Raw genomic sequence first — 15,841 nt, 5'->3', positions numbered from 1 at the left:
GGAAGGGTGTACAGCTACTTGACACGCCCCATGTTTGTGCTTACAACTGAATCTTAGATTCTGATTGAAACCAAGATGGGTCTCCAAGGCCTGCCATCAAAGAGACATTTGTGTACCCGGACAGAGGTGTGAGCACAAAGAACATGGAGGCTACCTGGGAGACCATTCGGAGCTTGTCCTCTTTCCAATAGAGTACTCACGGGCTCCATCCAGACGAGAGCAGATTTCATGCTCATCAGATGGGAGGGTGGGACTGTCGGGAGGGTGGCAGGAGTCAGACAAGTCATGGTGACTGGAAAGAGCCAAATACTTTTCATCCAAAGAATCCTGACACGCATCATCCATTTCCTCCTCCTCCTGCAGCTCCCAGCTGAGCCCAGAGGCACAAAGATAACAGAATATTAAACGAGGAAAGACTGGACACCGCAACTTCCCCACTGGTTCTGATTGGAAGACTAAGGGAGAGGTCACAGTAGGTAAAGAGGGCATCCCTTGAAACAGGAAGAAGATAACAGTCCTCCTCTGTCTGCAACTAAGTGAGGCTGCCGTGGTGGGGGGAGGGAGGGCAGCAGGTGCTCACTGCCCCGTCCAGATAACAAGTTAATGAGGAAGGAGACTCAGCTCTCCTCTATGGCGCAGTCATGACACAGAGCACACAACGAGAACCACAGGAGTTCCTGCAACTCCAAAGCATAACTTCCGTGCCACTTTTCTTACAGAGGCCCAGTGAGTAAAGGCTCCTGGGGCATTGTGGGCTCCCAGACATCTCGTGCCTTCTAGGCCTGTTTCTGTCAATACTGTAATACCATAGACACATTTTTGTCGAGCTGTATGTCGTGCTATGAAATCCTCACCGTTCAACAGGCCAAATGTGCAGACAGAAGTTATGCAACTTCTCTTAGTTTTCCCCAAACAAGAGAGGACGCGTGGTCTCCCTGAGTGCAGGAAATCTCTAAGATTGGTTAGTTTGCCTTGTGTCAAGCTGATTCTAGGTTCCTAAACTTGAGACATTAATACCAAGTGGAAACTAACAGGACAAGTCCCAAGGAAACAGACAGCATTCTTCAGAGGGGTGATTCGTGGTAGCGTGATGGGATGAAACAGGTCTACTGGTACTTTCTAATTCTCCCTGGATTTGAGATCTTCAGATGTCACCATTGCTTTCACAACCAGGATTATCAGTTACCTGGGGGCTGTTGGCTCATCTCTGTCCTCATCCTTCTGATCTTTTTGAGTTTCTGCAAATAAATTTGGACAGGGCCAGTCATCATAAAAAGTTGCTTCTTGACACATTACCAACCCAGGGGCCTGTTTCAACCCAGGGACATAAGTCTTCTCAGCGTGAGAACAGGATAGTCTCAGAATATTCCAGGAGGCCTCGGGTTGTGTCTTCTGAAAAGGGACGAGGCTTCCTTTCCTGAGTCATAGGGCAGACTGTCTCTGAATTGGCAGATCAATACAACAAAGTTCTCTTCCCTGAACCTGGGCAAAGAGTTCAACATATTCTTCCCGAGGTCATGAGGAGCTCATCTAGTTGCTTTCTGGAAAGGCTGTGGCAAGATTCAGCTCTTACTCCATCAGGTATGCTGGCTGCTGTTGGTTTGGAGGAAGTTATACACCGAGACTAGACTGATGGATGGAATTTAATCACTCCTAAAGAGCAAAGAATCTATGGTGCCACCTGGAGAACAGGATTCTTGCTATTCCAAGTGGTGGAGGGTGCCAGGGTTCACACCACGCCCTGGGTGGTAAACTTCCAGACACATTCAAGAGGTGTTTATCTTTTGACACTTAGGTGGCTCCCTACTGAGGGTAAACCAACTTAGAGGAGACAGAGACTGCTGTTTGCAGTGGAGCAGGCATGGTAACGGGGATGACAGAGATTTGGCCTGGGACTCGGAAGAGTGTCGAACTACCTGACCCACCTGATGTGTGTGCTTAAAACTGAGTCCTAGATTCTGATTGAAACCAAGATGGGTCTCCAAGGCCTGCCATCAAAGAGACATTTGTGTACCCGGACAGAGGTGTGAGCACAAAGAACATGGAGGCTACCTGGGAGACCATTCGGAGCTTGTCCTCTTTCCAATAGAGTACTCACGGGCTCCATCCAGACGAGAGCAGATTTCATGCTCATCAGATGGGAGGGTGGGACTGTCGGGAGGGTGGCAGGAGTCAGACAAGTCATGGTGACTGGAAAGAGCCAAATACTTTTCATCCAAAGAATCCTGACACGCATCATCCATTTCCTCCTCCTCCTGCAGCTCCCAGCTGAGCCCAGAGGCACAAAGATAACAGAATATTAAACGAGGAAAGACTGGACACCGCAACTTCCCCACTGGTTCTGATTGGAAGACTAAGGGAGAGGTCACAGTAGGTAAAGAGGGCATCCCTTGAAACAGGAAGAAGATAACAGTCCTCCTCTGTCTGCAACTAAGTGAGGCTGCCGTGGTGGGGGGAGGGAGGGCAGCAGGTGCTCACTGCCCCGTCCAGATAACAAGTTAATGAGGAAGGAGACTCAGCTCTCCTCTATGGCGCAGTCATGACACAGAGCACACAACGAGAACCACAGGAGTTCCTGCAACTCCAAAGCATAACTTCCGTGCCACTTTTCTTACAGAGGCCCAGTGAGTAAAGGCTCCTGGGGCATTGTGGGCTCCCAGACATCTCGTGCCTTCTAGGCCTGTTTCTGTCAATACTGTAATACCATAGACACATTTTTGTCGAGCTGTATGTCGTGCTATGAAATCCTCACCGTTCAACAGGCCAAATGTGCAGACAGAAGTTATGCAACTTCTCTTAGTTTTCCCCAAACAAGAGAGGACGCGTGGTCTCCCTGAGTGCAGGAAATCTCTAAGATTGGTTAGTTTGCCTTGTGTCAAGCTGATTCTAGGTTCCTAAACTTGAGACATTAATACCAAGTGGAAACTAACAGGACAAGTCCCAAGGAAACAGACAGCATTCTTCAGAGGGGTGATTCGTGGTAGCGTGATGGGATGAAACAGGTCTACTGGTACTTTCTAATTCTCCCTGGATTTGAGATCTTCAGATGTCACCATTGCTTTCACAACCAGGATTATCAGTTACCTGGGGGCTGTTGGCTCATCTCTGTCCTCATCCTTCTGATCTTTTTGAGTTTCTGCAAATAAATTTGGACAGGGCCAGTCATCATAAAAAGTTGCTTCTTGACACATTACCAACCCAGGGGCCTGTTTCAACCCAGGGACATAAGTCTTCTCAGCGTGAGAACAGGATAGTCTCAGAATATTCCAGGAGGCCTCGGGTTGTGTCTTCTGAAAAGGGACGAGGCTTCCTTTCCTGAGTCATAGGGCAGACTGTCTCTGAATTGGCAGATCAATACAACAAAGTTCTCTTCCCTGAACCTGGGCAAAGAGTTCAACATATTCTTCCCGAGGTCATGAGGAGCTCATCTAGTTGCTTTCTGGAAAGGCTGTGGCAAGATTCAGCTCTTACTCCATCAGGTATGCTGGCTGCTGTTGGTTTGGAGGAAGTTATACACCGAGACTAGACTGATGGATGGAATTTAATCACTCCTAAAGAGCAAAGAATCTATGGTGCCACCTGGAGAACAGGATTCTTGCTATTCCAAGTGGTGGAGGGTGCCAGGGTTCACACCACGCCCTGGGTGGTAAACTTCCAGACACATTCAAGAGGTGTTTATCTTTTGACACTTAGGTGGCTCCCTACTGAGGGTAAACCAACTTAGAGGAGACAGAGACTGCTGTTTGCAGTGGAGCAGGCATGGTAACGGGGATGACAGAGATTTGGCCTGGGACTCGGAAGAGTGTCGAACTACCTGACCCACCTGATGTGTGTGCTTAAAACTGAGTCCTAGATTCTGATTGAAACCAAGATGGGTCTCCAAGGCCTGCCATCAAAGAGACATTTGTGTACCCGGACAGAGGTGTGAGCACAAAGAACATGGAGGCTACCTGGGAGACCATTCGGAGCTTGTCCTCTTTCCAATAGAGTACTCACGGGCTCCATCCAGACGAGAGCAGATTTCATGCTCATCAGATGGGATGGTGGGACTGTCGGGAGGGTGGCAGGAGTCAGACAAGTCATGGTGACTGGAAAGAGCCAAATACTTTTCATCCAAAGAATCCTGACACGCATCATCCATTTCCTCCTCCTCCTGCAGCTCCCAGCTGAGCCCAGAGGCACAAAGATAACAGAATATTAAACGAGGAAAGACTGGACACCGCAACTTCCCCACTGGTTCTGATTGGAAGACTAAGGGAGAGGTCACAGTAGGTAAAGAGGGCATCCCTTGAAACAGGAAGAAGATAACAATCCTCCTCTGTCTGCAACTAAGTGAGGCTGCCGTGGTGGGGGGAGGGAGGGCAGCAGGTGCTCACTGCCCCGTCCAGATAACAAGTTAATGAGGAAGGAGACTCAGCTCTCCTCTATGGCGCAGTCATGACACAGAGCACACAACGAGAACCACAGGAGTTCCTGCAACTCCAAAGCATAACTTCCGTGCCACTTTTCTTACAGAGGCCCAGTGAGTAAAGGCTCCTGGGGCATTGTGGGCTCCCAGACATCTCGTGCCTTCTAGGCCTGTTTCTGTCAATACTGTAATACCATAGACACATTTTTGTCGAGCTGTATGTCGTGCTATGAAATCCTCACCGTTCAACAGGCCAAATGTGCAGACAGAAGTTATGCAACTTCTCTTAGTTTTCCCCAAACAAGAGAGGACGCGTGGTCTCCCTGAGTGCAGGAAATCTCTAAGATTGGTTAGTTTGCCTTGTGTCAAGCTGATTCTAGGTTCCTAAACTTGAGACATTAATACCAAGTGGAAACTAACAGGACAAGTCCCAAGGAAACAGACAGCATTCTTCAGAGGGGTGATTCGTGGTAGCGTGATGGGATGAAACAGGTCTACTGGTACTTTCTAATTCTCCCTGGATTTGAGATCTTCAGATGTCACCATTGCTTTCACAACCAGGATTATCAGTTACCTGGGGGCTGTTGGCTCATCTCTGTCCTCATCCTTCTGATCTTTTTGAGTTTCTGCAAATAAATTTGGACAGGGCCAGTCATCATAAAAAGTTGCTTCTTGACACATTACCAACCCAGGGGCCTGTTTCAACCCAGGGACATAAGTCTTCTCAGCGTGAGAACAGGATAGTCTCAGAATATTCCAGGAGGCCTCGGGTTGTGTCTTCTGAAAAGGGACGAGGCTTCCTTTCCTGAGTCATAGGGCAGACTGTCTCTGAATTGGCAGATCAATACAACAAAGTTCTCTTCCCTGAACCTGGGCAAAGAGTTCAACATATTCTTCCCGAGGTCATGAGGAGCTCATCTAGTTGCTTTCTGGAAAGGCTGTGGCAAGATTCAGCTCTTACTCCATCAGGTATGCTGGCTGCTGTTGGTTTGGAGGAAGTTATACACCGAGACTAGACTGATGGATGGAATTTAATCACTCCTAAAGAGCAAAGAATCTATGGTGCCACCTGGAGAACAGGATTCTTGCTATTCCAAGTGGTGGAGGGTGCCAGGGTTCACACCACGCCCTGGGTGGTAAACTTCCAGACACATTCAAGAGGTGTTTATCTTTTGACACTTAGGTGGCTCCCTACTGAGGGTAAACCAACTTAGAGGAGACAGAGACTGCTGTTTGCAGTGGAGCAGGCATGGTAACGGGGATGACAGAGATTTGGCCTGGGACTCGGAAGAGTGTCGAACTACCTGACCCACCTGATGTGTGTGCTTAAAACTGAGTCCTAGATTCTGATTGAAACCAAGATGGGTCTCCAAGGCCTGCCATCAAAGAGACATTTGTGTACCCGGACAGAGGTGTGAGCACAAAGAACATGGAGGCTACCTGGGAGACCATTCGGAGCTTGTCCTCTTTCCAATAGAGTACTCACGGGCTCCATCCAGACGAGAGCAGATTTCATGCTCATCAGATGGGATGGTGGGACTGTCGGGAGGGTGGCAGGAGTCAGACAAGTCATGGTGACTGGAAAGAGCCAAATACTTTTCATCCAAAGAATCCTGACACGCATCATCCATTTCCTCCTCCTCCTGCAGCTCCCAGCTGAGCCCAGAGGCACAAAGATAACAGAATATTAAACGAGGAAAGACTGGACACCGCAACTTCCCCACTGGTTCTGATTGGAAGACTAAGGGAGAGGTCACAGTAGGTAAAGAGGGCATCCCTTGAAACAGGAAGAAGATAACAGTCCTCCTCTGTCTGCAACTAAGTGAGGCTGCCGTGGTGGGGGGAGGGAGGGCAGCAGGTGCTCACTGCCCCGTCCAGATAACAAGTTAATGAGGAAGGAGACTCAGCTCTCCTCTATGGCGCAGTCATGACACAGAGCACACAACGAGAACCACAGGAGTTCCTGCAACTCCAAAGCATAACTTCCGTGCCACTTTTCTTACAGAGGCCCAGTGAGTAAAGGCTCCTGGGGCATTGTGGGCTCCCAGACATCTCGTGCCTTCTAGGCCTGTTTCTGTCAATACTGTAATACCATAGACACATTTTTGTCGAGCTGTATGTCGTGCTATGAAATCCTCACCGTTCAACAGGCCAAATGTGCAGACAGAAGTTATGCAACTTCTCTTAGTTTTCCCCAAACAAGAGAGGACGCGTGGTCTCCCTGAGTGCAGGAAATCTCTAAGATTGGTTAGTTTGCCTTGTGTCAAGCTGATTCTAGGTTCCTAAACTTGAGACATTAATACCAAGTGGAAACTAACAGGACAAGTCCCAAGGAAACAGACAGCATTCTTCAGAGGGGTGATTCGTGGTAGCGTGATGGGATGAAACAGGTCTACTGGTACTTTCTAATTCTCCCTGGATTTGAGATCTTCAGATGTCACCATTGCTTTCACAACCAGGATTATCAGTTACCTGGGGGCTGTTGGCTCATCTCTGTCCTCATCCTTCTGATCTTTTTGAGTTTCTGCAAATAAATTTGGACAGGGCCAGTCATCATAAAAAGTTGCTTCTTGACACATTACCAACCCAGGGGCCTGTTTCAACCCAGGGACATAAGTCTTCTCAGCGTGAGAACAGGATAGTCTCAGAATATTCCAGGAGGCCTCGGGTTGTGTCTTCTGAAAAGGGACGAGGCTTCCTTTCCTGAGTCATAGGGCAGACTGTCTCTGAATTGGCAGATCAATACAACAAAGTTCTCTTCCCTGAACCTGGGCAAAGAGTTCAACATATTCTTCCCGAGGTCATGAGGAGCTCATCTAGTTGCTTTCTGGAAAGGCTGTGGCAAGATTCAGCTCTTACTCCATCAGGTATGCTGGCTGCTGTTGGTTTGGAGGAAGTTATACACCGAGACTAGACTGATGGATGGAATTTAATCACTCCTAAAGAGCAAAGAATCTATGGTGCCACCTGGAGAACAGGATTCTTGCTATTCCAAGTGGTGGAGGGTGCCAGGGTTCACACCACGCCCTGGGTGGTAAACTTCCAGACACATTCAAGAGGTGTTTATCTTTTGACACTTAGGTGGCTCCCTACTGAGGGTAAACCAACTTAGAGGAGACAGAGACTGCTGTTTGCAGTGGAGCAGGCATGGTAACGGGGATGACAGAGATTTGGCCTGGGACTCGGAAGAGTGTCGAACTACCTGACCCACCTGATGTGTGTGCTTAAAACTGAGTCCTAGATTCTGATTCAAACCAAGATGGGTCTCCAAGGCCTGCCATCAAAGAGACATTTGTGTACCCGGACAGAGGTGTGAGCACAAAGAACATGGAGGCTACCTGGGAGACCATTCGGAGCTTGTCCTCTTTCCAATAGAGTACTCACGGGCTCCATCCAGACGAGAGCAGATTTCATGCTCATCAGATGGGATGGTGGGACTGTCGGGAGGGTGGCAGGAGTCAGACAAGTCATGGTGACTGGAAAGAGCCAAATACTTTTCATCCAAAGAATCCTGACACGCATCATCCATTTCCTCCTCCTCCTGCAGCTCCCAGCTGAGCCCAGAGGCACAAAGATAACAGAATATTAAACGAGGAAAGACTGGACACCGCAACTTCCCCACTGGTTCTGATTGGAAGACTAAGGGAGAGGTCACAGTAGGTAAAGAGGGCATCCCTTGAAACAGGAAGAAGATAACAGTCCTCCTCTGTCTGCAACTAAGTGAGGCTGCCGTGGTGGGGGGAGGGAGGGCAGCAGGTGCTCACTGCCCCGTCCAGATAACAAGTTAATGAGGAAGGAGACTCAGCTCTCCTCTATGGCGCAGTCATGACACAGAGCACACAACGAGAACCACAGGAGTTCCTGCAACTCCAAAGCATAACTTCCGTGCCACTTTTCTTACAGAGGCCCAGTGAGTAAAGGCTCCTGGGGCATTGTGGGCTCCCAGACATCTCGTGCCTTCTAGGCCTGTTTCTGTCAATACTGTAATACCATAGACACATTTTTGTCGAGCTGTATGTCGTGCTATGAAATCCTCACCGTTCAACAGGCCAAATGTGCAGACAGAAGTTATGCAACTTCTCTTAGTTTTCCCCAAACAAGAGAGGACGCGTGGTCTCCCTGAGTGCAGGAAATCTCTAAGATTGGTTAGTTTGCCTTGTGTCAAGCTGATTCTAGGTTCCTAAACTTGAGACATTAATACCAAGTGGAAACTAACAGGACAAGTCCCAAGGAAACAGACAGCATTCTTCAGAGGGGTGATTCGTGGTAGCGTGATGGGATGAAACAGGTCTACTGGTACTTTCTAATTCTCCCTGGATTTGAGATCTTCAGATGTCACCATTGCTTTCACAACCAGGATTATCAGTTACCTGGGGGCTGTTGGCTCATCTCTGTCCTCATCCTTCTGATCTTTTTGAGTTTCTGCAAATAAATTTGGACAGGGCCAGTCATCATAAAAAGTTGCTTCTTGACACATTACCAACCCAGGGGCCTGTTTCAACCCAGGGACATAAGTCTTCTCAGCGTGAGAACAGGATAGTCTCAGAATATTCCAGGAGGCCTCGGGTTGTGTCTTCTGAAAAGGGACGAGGCTTCCTTTCCTGAGTCATAGGGCAGACTGTCTCTGAATTGGCAGATCAATACAACAAAGTTCTCTTCCCTGAACCTGGGCAAAGAGTTCAACATATTCTTCCCGAGGTCATGAGGAGCTCATCTAGTTGCTTTCTGGAAAGGCTGTGGCAAGATTCAGCTCTTACTCCATCAGGTATGCTGGCTGCTGTTGGTTTGGAGGAAGTTATACACCGAGACTAGACTGATGGATGGAATTTAATCACTCCTAAAGAGCAAAGAATCTATGGTGCCACCTGGAGAACAGGATTCTTGCTATTCCAAGTGGTGGAGGGTGCCAGGGTTCACACCACGCCCTGGGTGGTAAACTTCCAGACACATTCAAGAGGTGTTTATCTTTTGACACTTAGGTGGCTCCCTACTGAGGGTAAACCAACTTAGAGGAGACAGAGACTGCTGTTTGCAGTGGAGCAGGCATGGTAACGGGGATGACAGAGATTTGGCCTGGGACTCGGAAGAGTGTCGAACTACCTGACCCACCTGATGTGTGTGCTTAAAACTGAGTCCTAGATTCTGATTGAAACCAAGATGGGTCTCCAAGGCCTGCCATCAAAGAGACATTTGTGTACCCGGACAGAGGTGTGAGCACAAAGAACATGGAGGCTACCTGGGAGACCATTCGGAGCTTGTCCTCTTTCCAATAGAGTACTCACGGGCTCCATCCAGACGAGAGCAGATTTCATGCTCATCAGATGGGAGGGTGGGACTGTCGGGAGGGTGGCAGGAGTCAGACAAGTCATGGTGACTGGAAAGAGCCAAATACTTTTCATCCAAAGAATCCTGACACGCATCATCCATTTCCTCCTCCTCCTGCAGCTCCCAGCTGAGCCCAGAGGCACAAAGATAACAGAATATTAAACGAGGAAAGACTGGACACCGCAACTTCCCCACTGGTTCTGATTGGAAGACTAAGGGAGAGGTCACAGTAGGTAAAGAGGGCATCCCTTGAAACAGGAAGAAGATAACAGTCCTCCTCTGTCTGCAACTAAGTGAGGCTGCCGTGGTGGGGGGAGGGAGGGCAGCAGGTGCTCACTGCCCCGTCCAGATAACAAGTTAATGAGGAAGGAGACTCAGCTCTCCTCTATGGCGCAGTCATGACACAGAGCACACAACGAGAACCACAGGAGTTCCTGCAACTCCAAAGCATAACTTCCGTGCCACTTTTCTTACAGAGGCCCAGTGAGTAAAGGCTCCTGGGGCATTGTGGGCTCCCAGACATCTCGTGCCTTCTAGGCCTGTTTCTGTCAATACTGTAATACCATAGACACATTTTTGTCGAGCTGTATGTCGTGCTATGAAATCCTCACCGTTCAACAGGCCAAATGTGCAGACAGAAGTTATGCAACTTCTCTTAGTTTTCCCCAAACAAGAGAGGACGCGTGGTCTCCCTGAGTGCAGGAAATCTCTAAGATTGGTTAGTTTGCCTTGTGTCAAGCTGATTCTAGGTTCCTAAACTTGAGACATTAATACCAAGTGGAAACTAACAGGACAAGTCCCAAGGAAACAGACAGCATTCTTCAGAGGGGTGATTCGTGGTAGCGTGATGGGATGAAACAGGTCTACTGGTACTTTCTAATTCTCCCTGGATTTGAGATCTTCAGATGTCACCATTGCTTTCACAACCAGGATTATCAGTTACCTGGGGGCTGTTGGCTCATCTCTGTCCTCATCCTTCTGATCTTTTTGAGTTTCTGCAAATAAATTTGGACAGGGCCAGTCATCATAAAAAGTTGCTTCTTGACACATTACCAACCCAGGGGCCTGTTTCAACCCAGGGACATAAGTCTTCTCAGCGTGAGAACAGGATAGTCTCAGAATATTCCAGGAGGCCTCGGGTTGTGTCTTCTGAAAAGGGACGAGGCTTCCTTTCCTGAGTCATAGGGCAGACTGTCTCTGAATTGGCAGATCAATACAACAAAGTTCTCTTCCCTGAACCTGGGCAAAGAGTTCAACATATTCTTCCCGAGGTCATGAGGAGCTCATCTAGTTGCTTTCTGGAAAGGCTGTGGCAAGATTCAGCTCTTACTCCATCAGGTATGCTGGCTGCTGTTGGTTTGGAGGAAGTTATACACCGAGACTAGACTGATGGATGGAATTTAATCACTCCTAAAGAGCAAAGAATCTATGGTGCCACCTGGAGAACAGGATTCTTGCTATTCCAAGTGGTGGAGGGTGCCAGGGTTCACACCACGCCCTGGGTGGTAAACTTCCAGACACATTCAAGAGGTGTTTATCTTTTGACACTTAGGTGGCTCCCTACTGAGGGTAAACCAACTTAGAGGAGACAGAGACTGCTGTTTGCAGTGGAGCAGGCATGGTAACGGGGATGACAGAGATTTGGCCTGGGACTCGGAAGAGTGTCGAACTACCTGACCCACCTGATGTGTGTGCTTAAAACTGAGTCCTAGATTCTGATTCAAACCAAGATGGGTCTCCAAGGCCTGCCATCAAAGAGACATTTGTGTACCCGGACAGAGGTGTGAGCACAAAGAACATGGAGGCTACCTGGGAGACCATTCGGAGCTTGTCCTCTTTCCAATAGAGTACTCACGGGCTCCATCCAGACGAGAGCAGATTTCATGCTCATCAGATGGGATGGTGGGACTGTCGGGAGGGTGGCAGGAGTCAGACAAGTCATGGTGACTGGAAAGAGCCAAATACTTTTCATCCAAAGAATCCTGACACGCATCATCCATTTCCTCCTCCTCCTGCAGCTCCCAGCTGAGCCCAGAGGCACAAAGATAACAGAATATTAAACGAGGAAAGACTGGACACCGCAACTTCCCCACTGGTTCTGATTGGAAGACTAAGGGAGAGGTCACAGTAGGTAAAGAGGGCATCCCTTGAAACAGGAAGAAGATAACAGTCCTCCTCTGTCTGCAACTAAGTGAGGCTGCCGTGGTGGGGGGAGGGAGGGCAGCAGGTGCTCACTGCCCCGTCCAGATAACAAGTTAATGAGGAAGGAGACTCAGCTCTCCTCTATGGCGCAGTCATGACACAGAGCACACAACGAGAACCACAGGAGTTCCTGCAACTCCAAAGCATAACTTCCGTGCCACTTTTCTTACAGAGGCCCAGTGAGTAAAGGCTCCTGGGGCATTGTGGGCTCCCAGACATCTCGTGCCTTCTAGGCCTGTTTCTGTCAATACTGTAATACCATAGACACATTTTTGTCGAGCTGTATGTCGTGCTATGAAATCCTCACCGTTCAACAGGCCAAATGTGCAGACAGAAGTTATGCAACTTCTCTTAGTTTTCCCCAAACAAGAGAGGACGCGTGGTCTCCCTGAGTGCAGGAAATCTCTAAGATTGGTTAGTTTGCCTTGTGTCAAGCTGATTCTAGGTTCCTAAACTTGAGACATTAATACCAAGTGGAAACTAACAGGACAAGTCCCAAGGAAACAGACAGCATTCTTCAGAGGGGTGATTCGTGGTAGCGTGATGGGATGAAACAGGTCTACTGGTACTTTCTAATTCTCCCTGGATTTGAGATCTTCAGATGTCACCATTGCTTTCACAACCAGGATTATCAGTTACCTGGGGGCTGTTGGCTCATCTCTGTCCTCATCCTTCTGATCTTTTTGAGTTTCTGCAAATAAATTTGGACAGGGCCAGTCATCATAAAAAGTTGCTTCTTGACACATTACCAACCCAGGGGCCTGTTTCAACCCAGGGACATAAGTCTTCTCAGCGTGAGAACAGGATAGTCTCAGAATATTCCAGGAGGCCTCGGGTTGTGTCTTCTGAAAAGGGACGAGGCTTCCTTTCCTGAGTCATAGGGCAGACTGTCTCTGAATTGGCAGATCAATACAACAAAGTTCTCTTCCCTGAACCTGGGCAAAGAGTTCAACATATTCTTCCCGAGGTCATGAGGAGCTCATCTAGTTGCTTTCTGGAAAGGCTGTGGCAAGATTCAGCTCTTACTCCATCAGGTATGCTGGCTGCTGTTGGTTTGGAGGAAGTTATACACCGAGACTAGACTGATGGATGGAATTTAATCACTCCTAAAGAGCAAAGAATCTATGGTGCCACCTGGAGAACAGGATTCTTGCTATTCCAAGTGGTGGAGGGTGCCAGGGTTCACACCACGCCCTGGGTGGTAAACTTCCAGACACATTCAAGAGGTGTTTATCTTTTGACACTTAGGTGGCTCCCTACTGAGGGTAAACCAACTTAGAGGAGACAGAGACTGCTGTTTGCAGTGGAGCAGGCATGGTAACGGGGATGACAGAGATTTGGCCTGGGACTCGGAAGAGTGTCGAACTACCTGACCCACCTGATGTGTGTGCTTAAAACTGAGTCCTAGATTCTGATTCAAACCAAGATGGGTCTCCAAGGCCTGCCATCAAAGAGACATTTGTGTACCCGGACAGAGGTGTGAGCACAAAGAACATGGAGGCTACCTGGGAGACCATTCGGAGCTTGTCCTCTTTCCAATAGAGTACTCACGGGCTCCATCCAGACGAGAGCAGATTTCATGCTCATCAGATGGGATGGTGGGACTGTCGGGAGGGTGGCAGGAGTCAGACAAGTCATGGTGACTGGAAAGAGCCAAATACTTTTCATCCAAAGAATCCTGACACGCATCATCCATTTCCTCCTCCTCCTGCAGCTCCCAGCTGAGCCCAGAGGCACAAAGATAACAGAATATTAAACGAGGAAAGACTGGACACCGCAACTTCCCCACTGGTTCTGATTGGAAGACTAAGGGAGAGGTCACAGTAGGTAAAGAGGGCATCCCTTGAAACAGGAAGAAGATAACAGTCCTCCTCTGTCTGCAACTAAGTGAGGCTGCCGTGGTGGGGGGAGGGAGGGCAGCAGGTGCTCACTGCCCCGTCCAGATAACAAGTTAATGAGGAAGGAGACTCAGCTCTCCTCTATGGCGCAGTCATGACACAGAGCACACAACGAGAACCACAGGAGTTCCTGCAACTCCAAAGCATAACTTCCGTGCCACTTTTCTTACAGAGGCCCAGTGAGTAAAGGCTCCTGGGGCATTGTGGGCTCCCAGACATCTCGTGCCTTCTAGGCCTGTTTCTGTCAATACTGTAATACCATAGACACATTTTTGTCGAGCTGTATGTCGTGCTATGAAATCCTCACCGTTCAACAGGCCAAATGTGCAGACAGAAGTTATGCAACTTCTCTTAGTTTTCCCCAAACAAGAGAGGACGCGTGGTCTCCCTGAGTGCAGGAAATCTCTAAGATTGGTTAGTTTGCCTTGTGTCAAGCTGATTCTAGGTTCCTAAACTTGAGACATTAATACCAAGTGGAAACTAACAGGACAAGTCCCAAGGAAACAGACAGCATTCTTCAGAGGGGTGATTCGTGGTAGCGTGATGGGATGAAACAGGTCTACTGGTACTTTCTAATTCTCCCTGGATTTGAGATCTTCAGATGTCACCATTGCTTTCACAACCAGGATTATCAGTTACCTGGGGGCTGTTGGCTCATCTCTGTCCTCATCCTTCTGATCTTTTTGAGTTTCTGCAAATAAATTTGGACAGGGCCAGTCATCATAAAAAGTTGCTTCTTGACACATTACCAACCCAGGGGCCTGTTTCAACCCAGGGACATAAGTCTTCTCAGCGTGAGAACAGGATAGTCTCAGAATATTCCAGGAGGCCTCGGGTTGTGTCTTCTGAAAAGGGACGAGGCTTCCTTTCCTGAGTCATAGGGCAGACTGTCTCTGAATTGGCAGATCAATACAACAAAGTTCTCTTCCCTGAACCTGGGCAAAGAGTTCAACATATTCTTCCCGAGGTCATGAGGAGCTCATCTAGTTGCTTTCTGGAAAGGCTGTGGCAAGATTCAGCTCTTACTCCATCAGGTATGCTGGCTGCTGTTGGTTTGGAGGAAGTTATACACCGAGACTAGACTGATGGATGGAATTTAATCACTCCTAAAGAGCAAAGAATCTATGGTGCCACCTGGAGAACAGGATTCTTGCTATTCCAAGTGGTGGAGGGTGCCAGGGTTCACACCACGCCCTGGGTGGTAAACTTCCAGACACATTCAAGAGGTGTTTATCTTTTGACACTTAGGTGGCTCCCTACTGAGGGTAAACCAACTTAGAGGAGACAGAGACTGCTGTTTGCAGTGGAGCAGGCATGGTAACGGGGATGACAGAGATTTGGCCTGGGACTCGGAAGAGTGTCGAACTACCTGACCCACCTGATGTGTGTGCTTAAAACTGAGTCCTAGATTCTGATTGAAACCAAGATGGGTCTCCAAGGCCTGCCATCAAAGAGACATTTGTGTACCCGGACAGAGGTGTGAGCACAAAGAACATGGAGGCTACCTGGGAGACCATTCGGAGCTTGTCCTCTTTCCAATAGAGTACTCACGGGCTCCATCCAGACGAGAGCAGATTTCATGCTCATCAGATGGGATGGTGGGACTGTCGGGAGGGTGGCAGGAGTCAGACAAGTCATGGTGACTGGAAAGAGCCAAATACTTTTCATCCAAAGAATCCTGACACGCATCATCCATTTCCTCCTCCTCCTGCAGCTCCCAGCTGAGCCCAGAGGCACAAAGATAACAGAATATTAAACGAGGAAAGACTGGACACCGCAACTTCCCCACTGGTTCTGATTGGAAGACTAAGGGAGAGGTCACAGTAGGTAAAGAGGGCATCCCTTGAAACAGGAAGAAGATAACAGTCCTCCTCTGTCTGCAACTAAGTGAGGCTGCCGTGGTGGGGGGAGGGAGGGCAGCAGGTGCTCACTGCCCCGTCCAGATAACAAGTTAATGAGGAAGGAGACTCAGCTCTCCTCTATGGCGCAGTCATGACACAGAGCACAC

At 48.7% G+C, this 15,841-nt stretch overlaps 1 protein-coding gene across 1 annotated transcript in view; it reads right to left on the bottom strand.

Moving 5' to 3' along the window:
- LOC138915193 (NBPF family member NBPF14-like) overlaps positions 1 to 15,841 on the bottom strand; it is a 48,604-nt gene that overhangs the window by 14,553 nt on the left and 18,210 nt on the right. The window contains exons 14-30 of the mRNA XM_070220015.1: positions 15,385 to 15,554; positions 14,473 to 14,524; positions 13,487 to 13,656; positions 12,575 to 12,626; positions 11,589 to 11,758; positions 10,677 to 10,728; positions 9,691 to 9,860; positions 8,779 to 8,830; positions 7,793 to 7,962; positions 6,881 to 6,932; positions 5,895 to 6,064; positions 4,983 to 5,034; positions 3,997 to 4,166; positions 3,085 to 3,136; positions 2,099 to 2,268; positions 1,187 to 1,238; positions 201 to 370 (exon numbers count right to left, since the gene is read on the bottom strand). Coding sequence (XP_070076116.1) covers positions 201 to 370; positions 1,187 to 1,238; positions 2,099 to 2,268; positions 3,085 to 3,136; positions 3,997 to 4,166; positions 4,983 to 5,034; positions 5,895 to 6,064; positions 6,881 to 6,932; positions 7,793 to 7,962; positions 8,779 to 8,830; positions 9,691 to 9,860; positions 10,677 to 10,728; positions 11,589 to 11,758; positions 12,575 to 12,626; positions 13,487 to 13,656; positions 14,473 to 14,524; positions 15,385 to 15,554 — 1,946 coding nt within the window. The remainder of the gene's footprint in view (positions 1 to 200; positions 371 to 1,186; positions 1,239 to 2,098; positions 2,269 to 3,084; positions 3,137 to 3,996; positions 4,167 to 4,982; positions 5,035 to 5,894; positions 6,065 to 6,880; positions 6,933 to 7,792; positions 7,963 to 8,778; positions 8,831 to 9,690; positions 9,861 to 10,676; positions 10,729 to 11,588; positions 11,759 to 12,574; positions 12,627 to 13,486; positions 13,657 to 14,472; positions 14,525 to 15,384; positions 15,555 to 15,841) is intronic.

The sequence above is a fragment of the Equus caballus genome, chromosome 8 (genome assembly GCF_041296265.1).
Source record: "Equus caballus isolate H_3958 breed thoroughbred chromosome 8, TB-T2T, whole genome shotgun sequence".
Lineage (NCBI taxonomy): Eukaryota > Metazoa > Chordata > Mammalia > Perissodactyla > Equidae > Equus > Equus caballus.
Note: the sequence above shows the minus strand (reverse complement) of the source record. Positions and strands in the feature narration are given on the sequence as shown.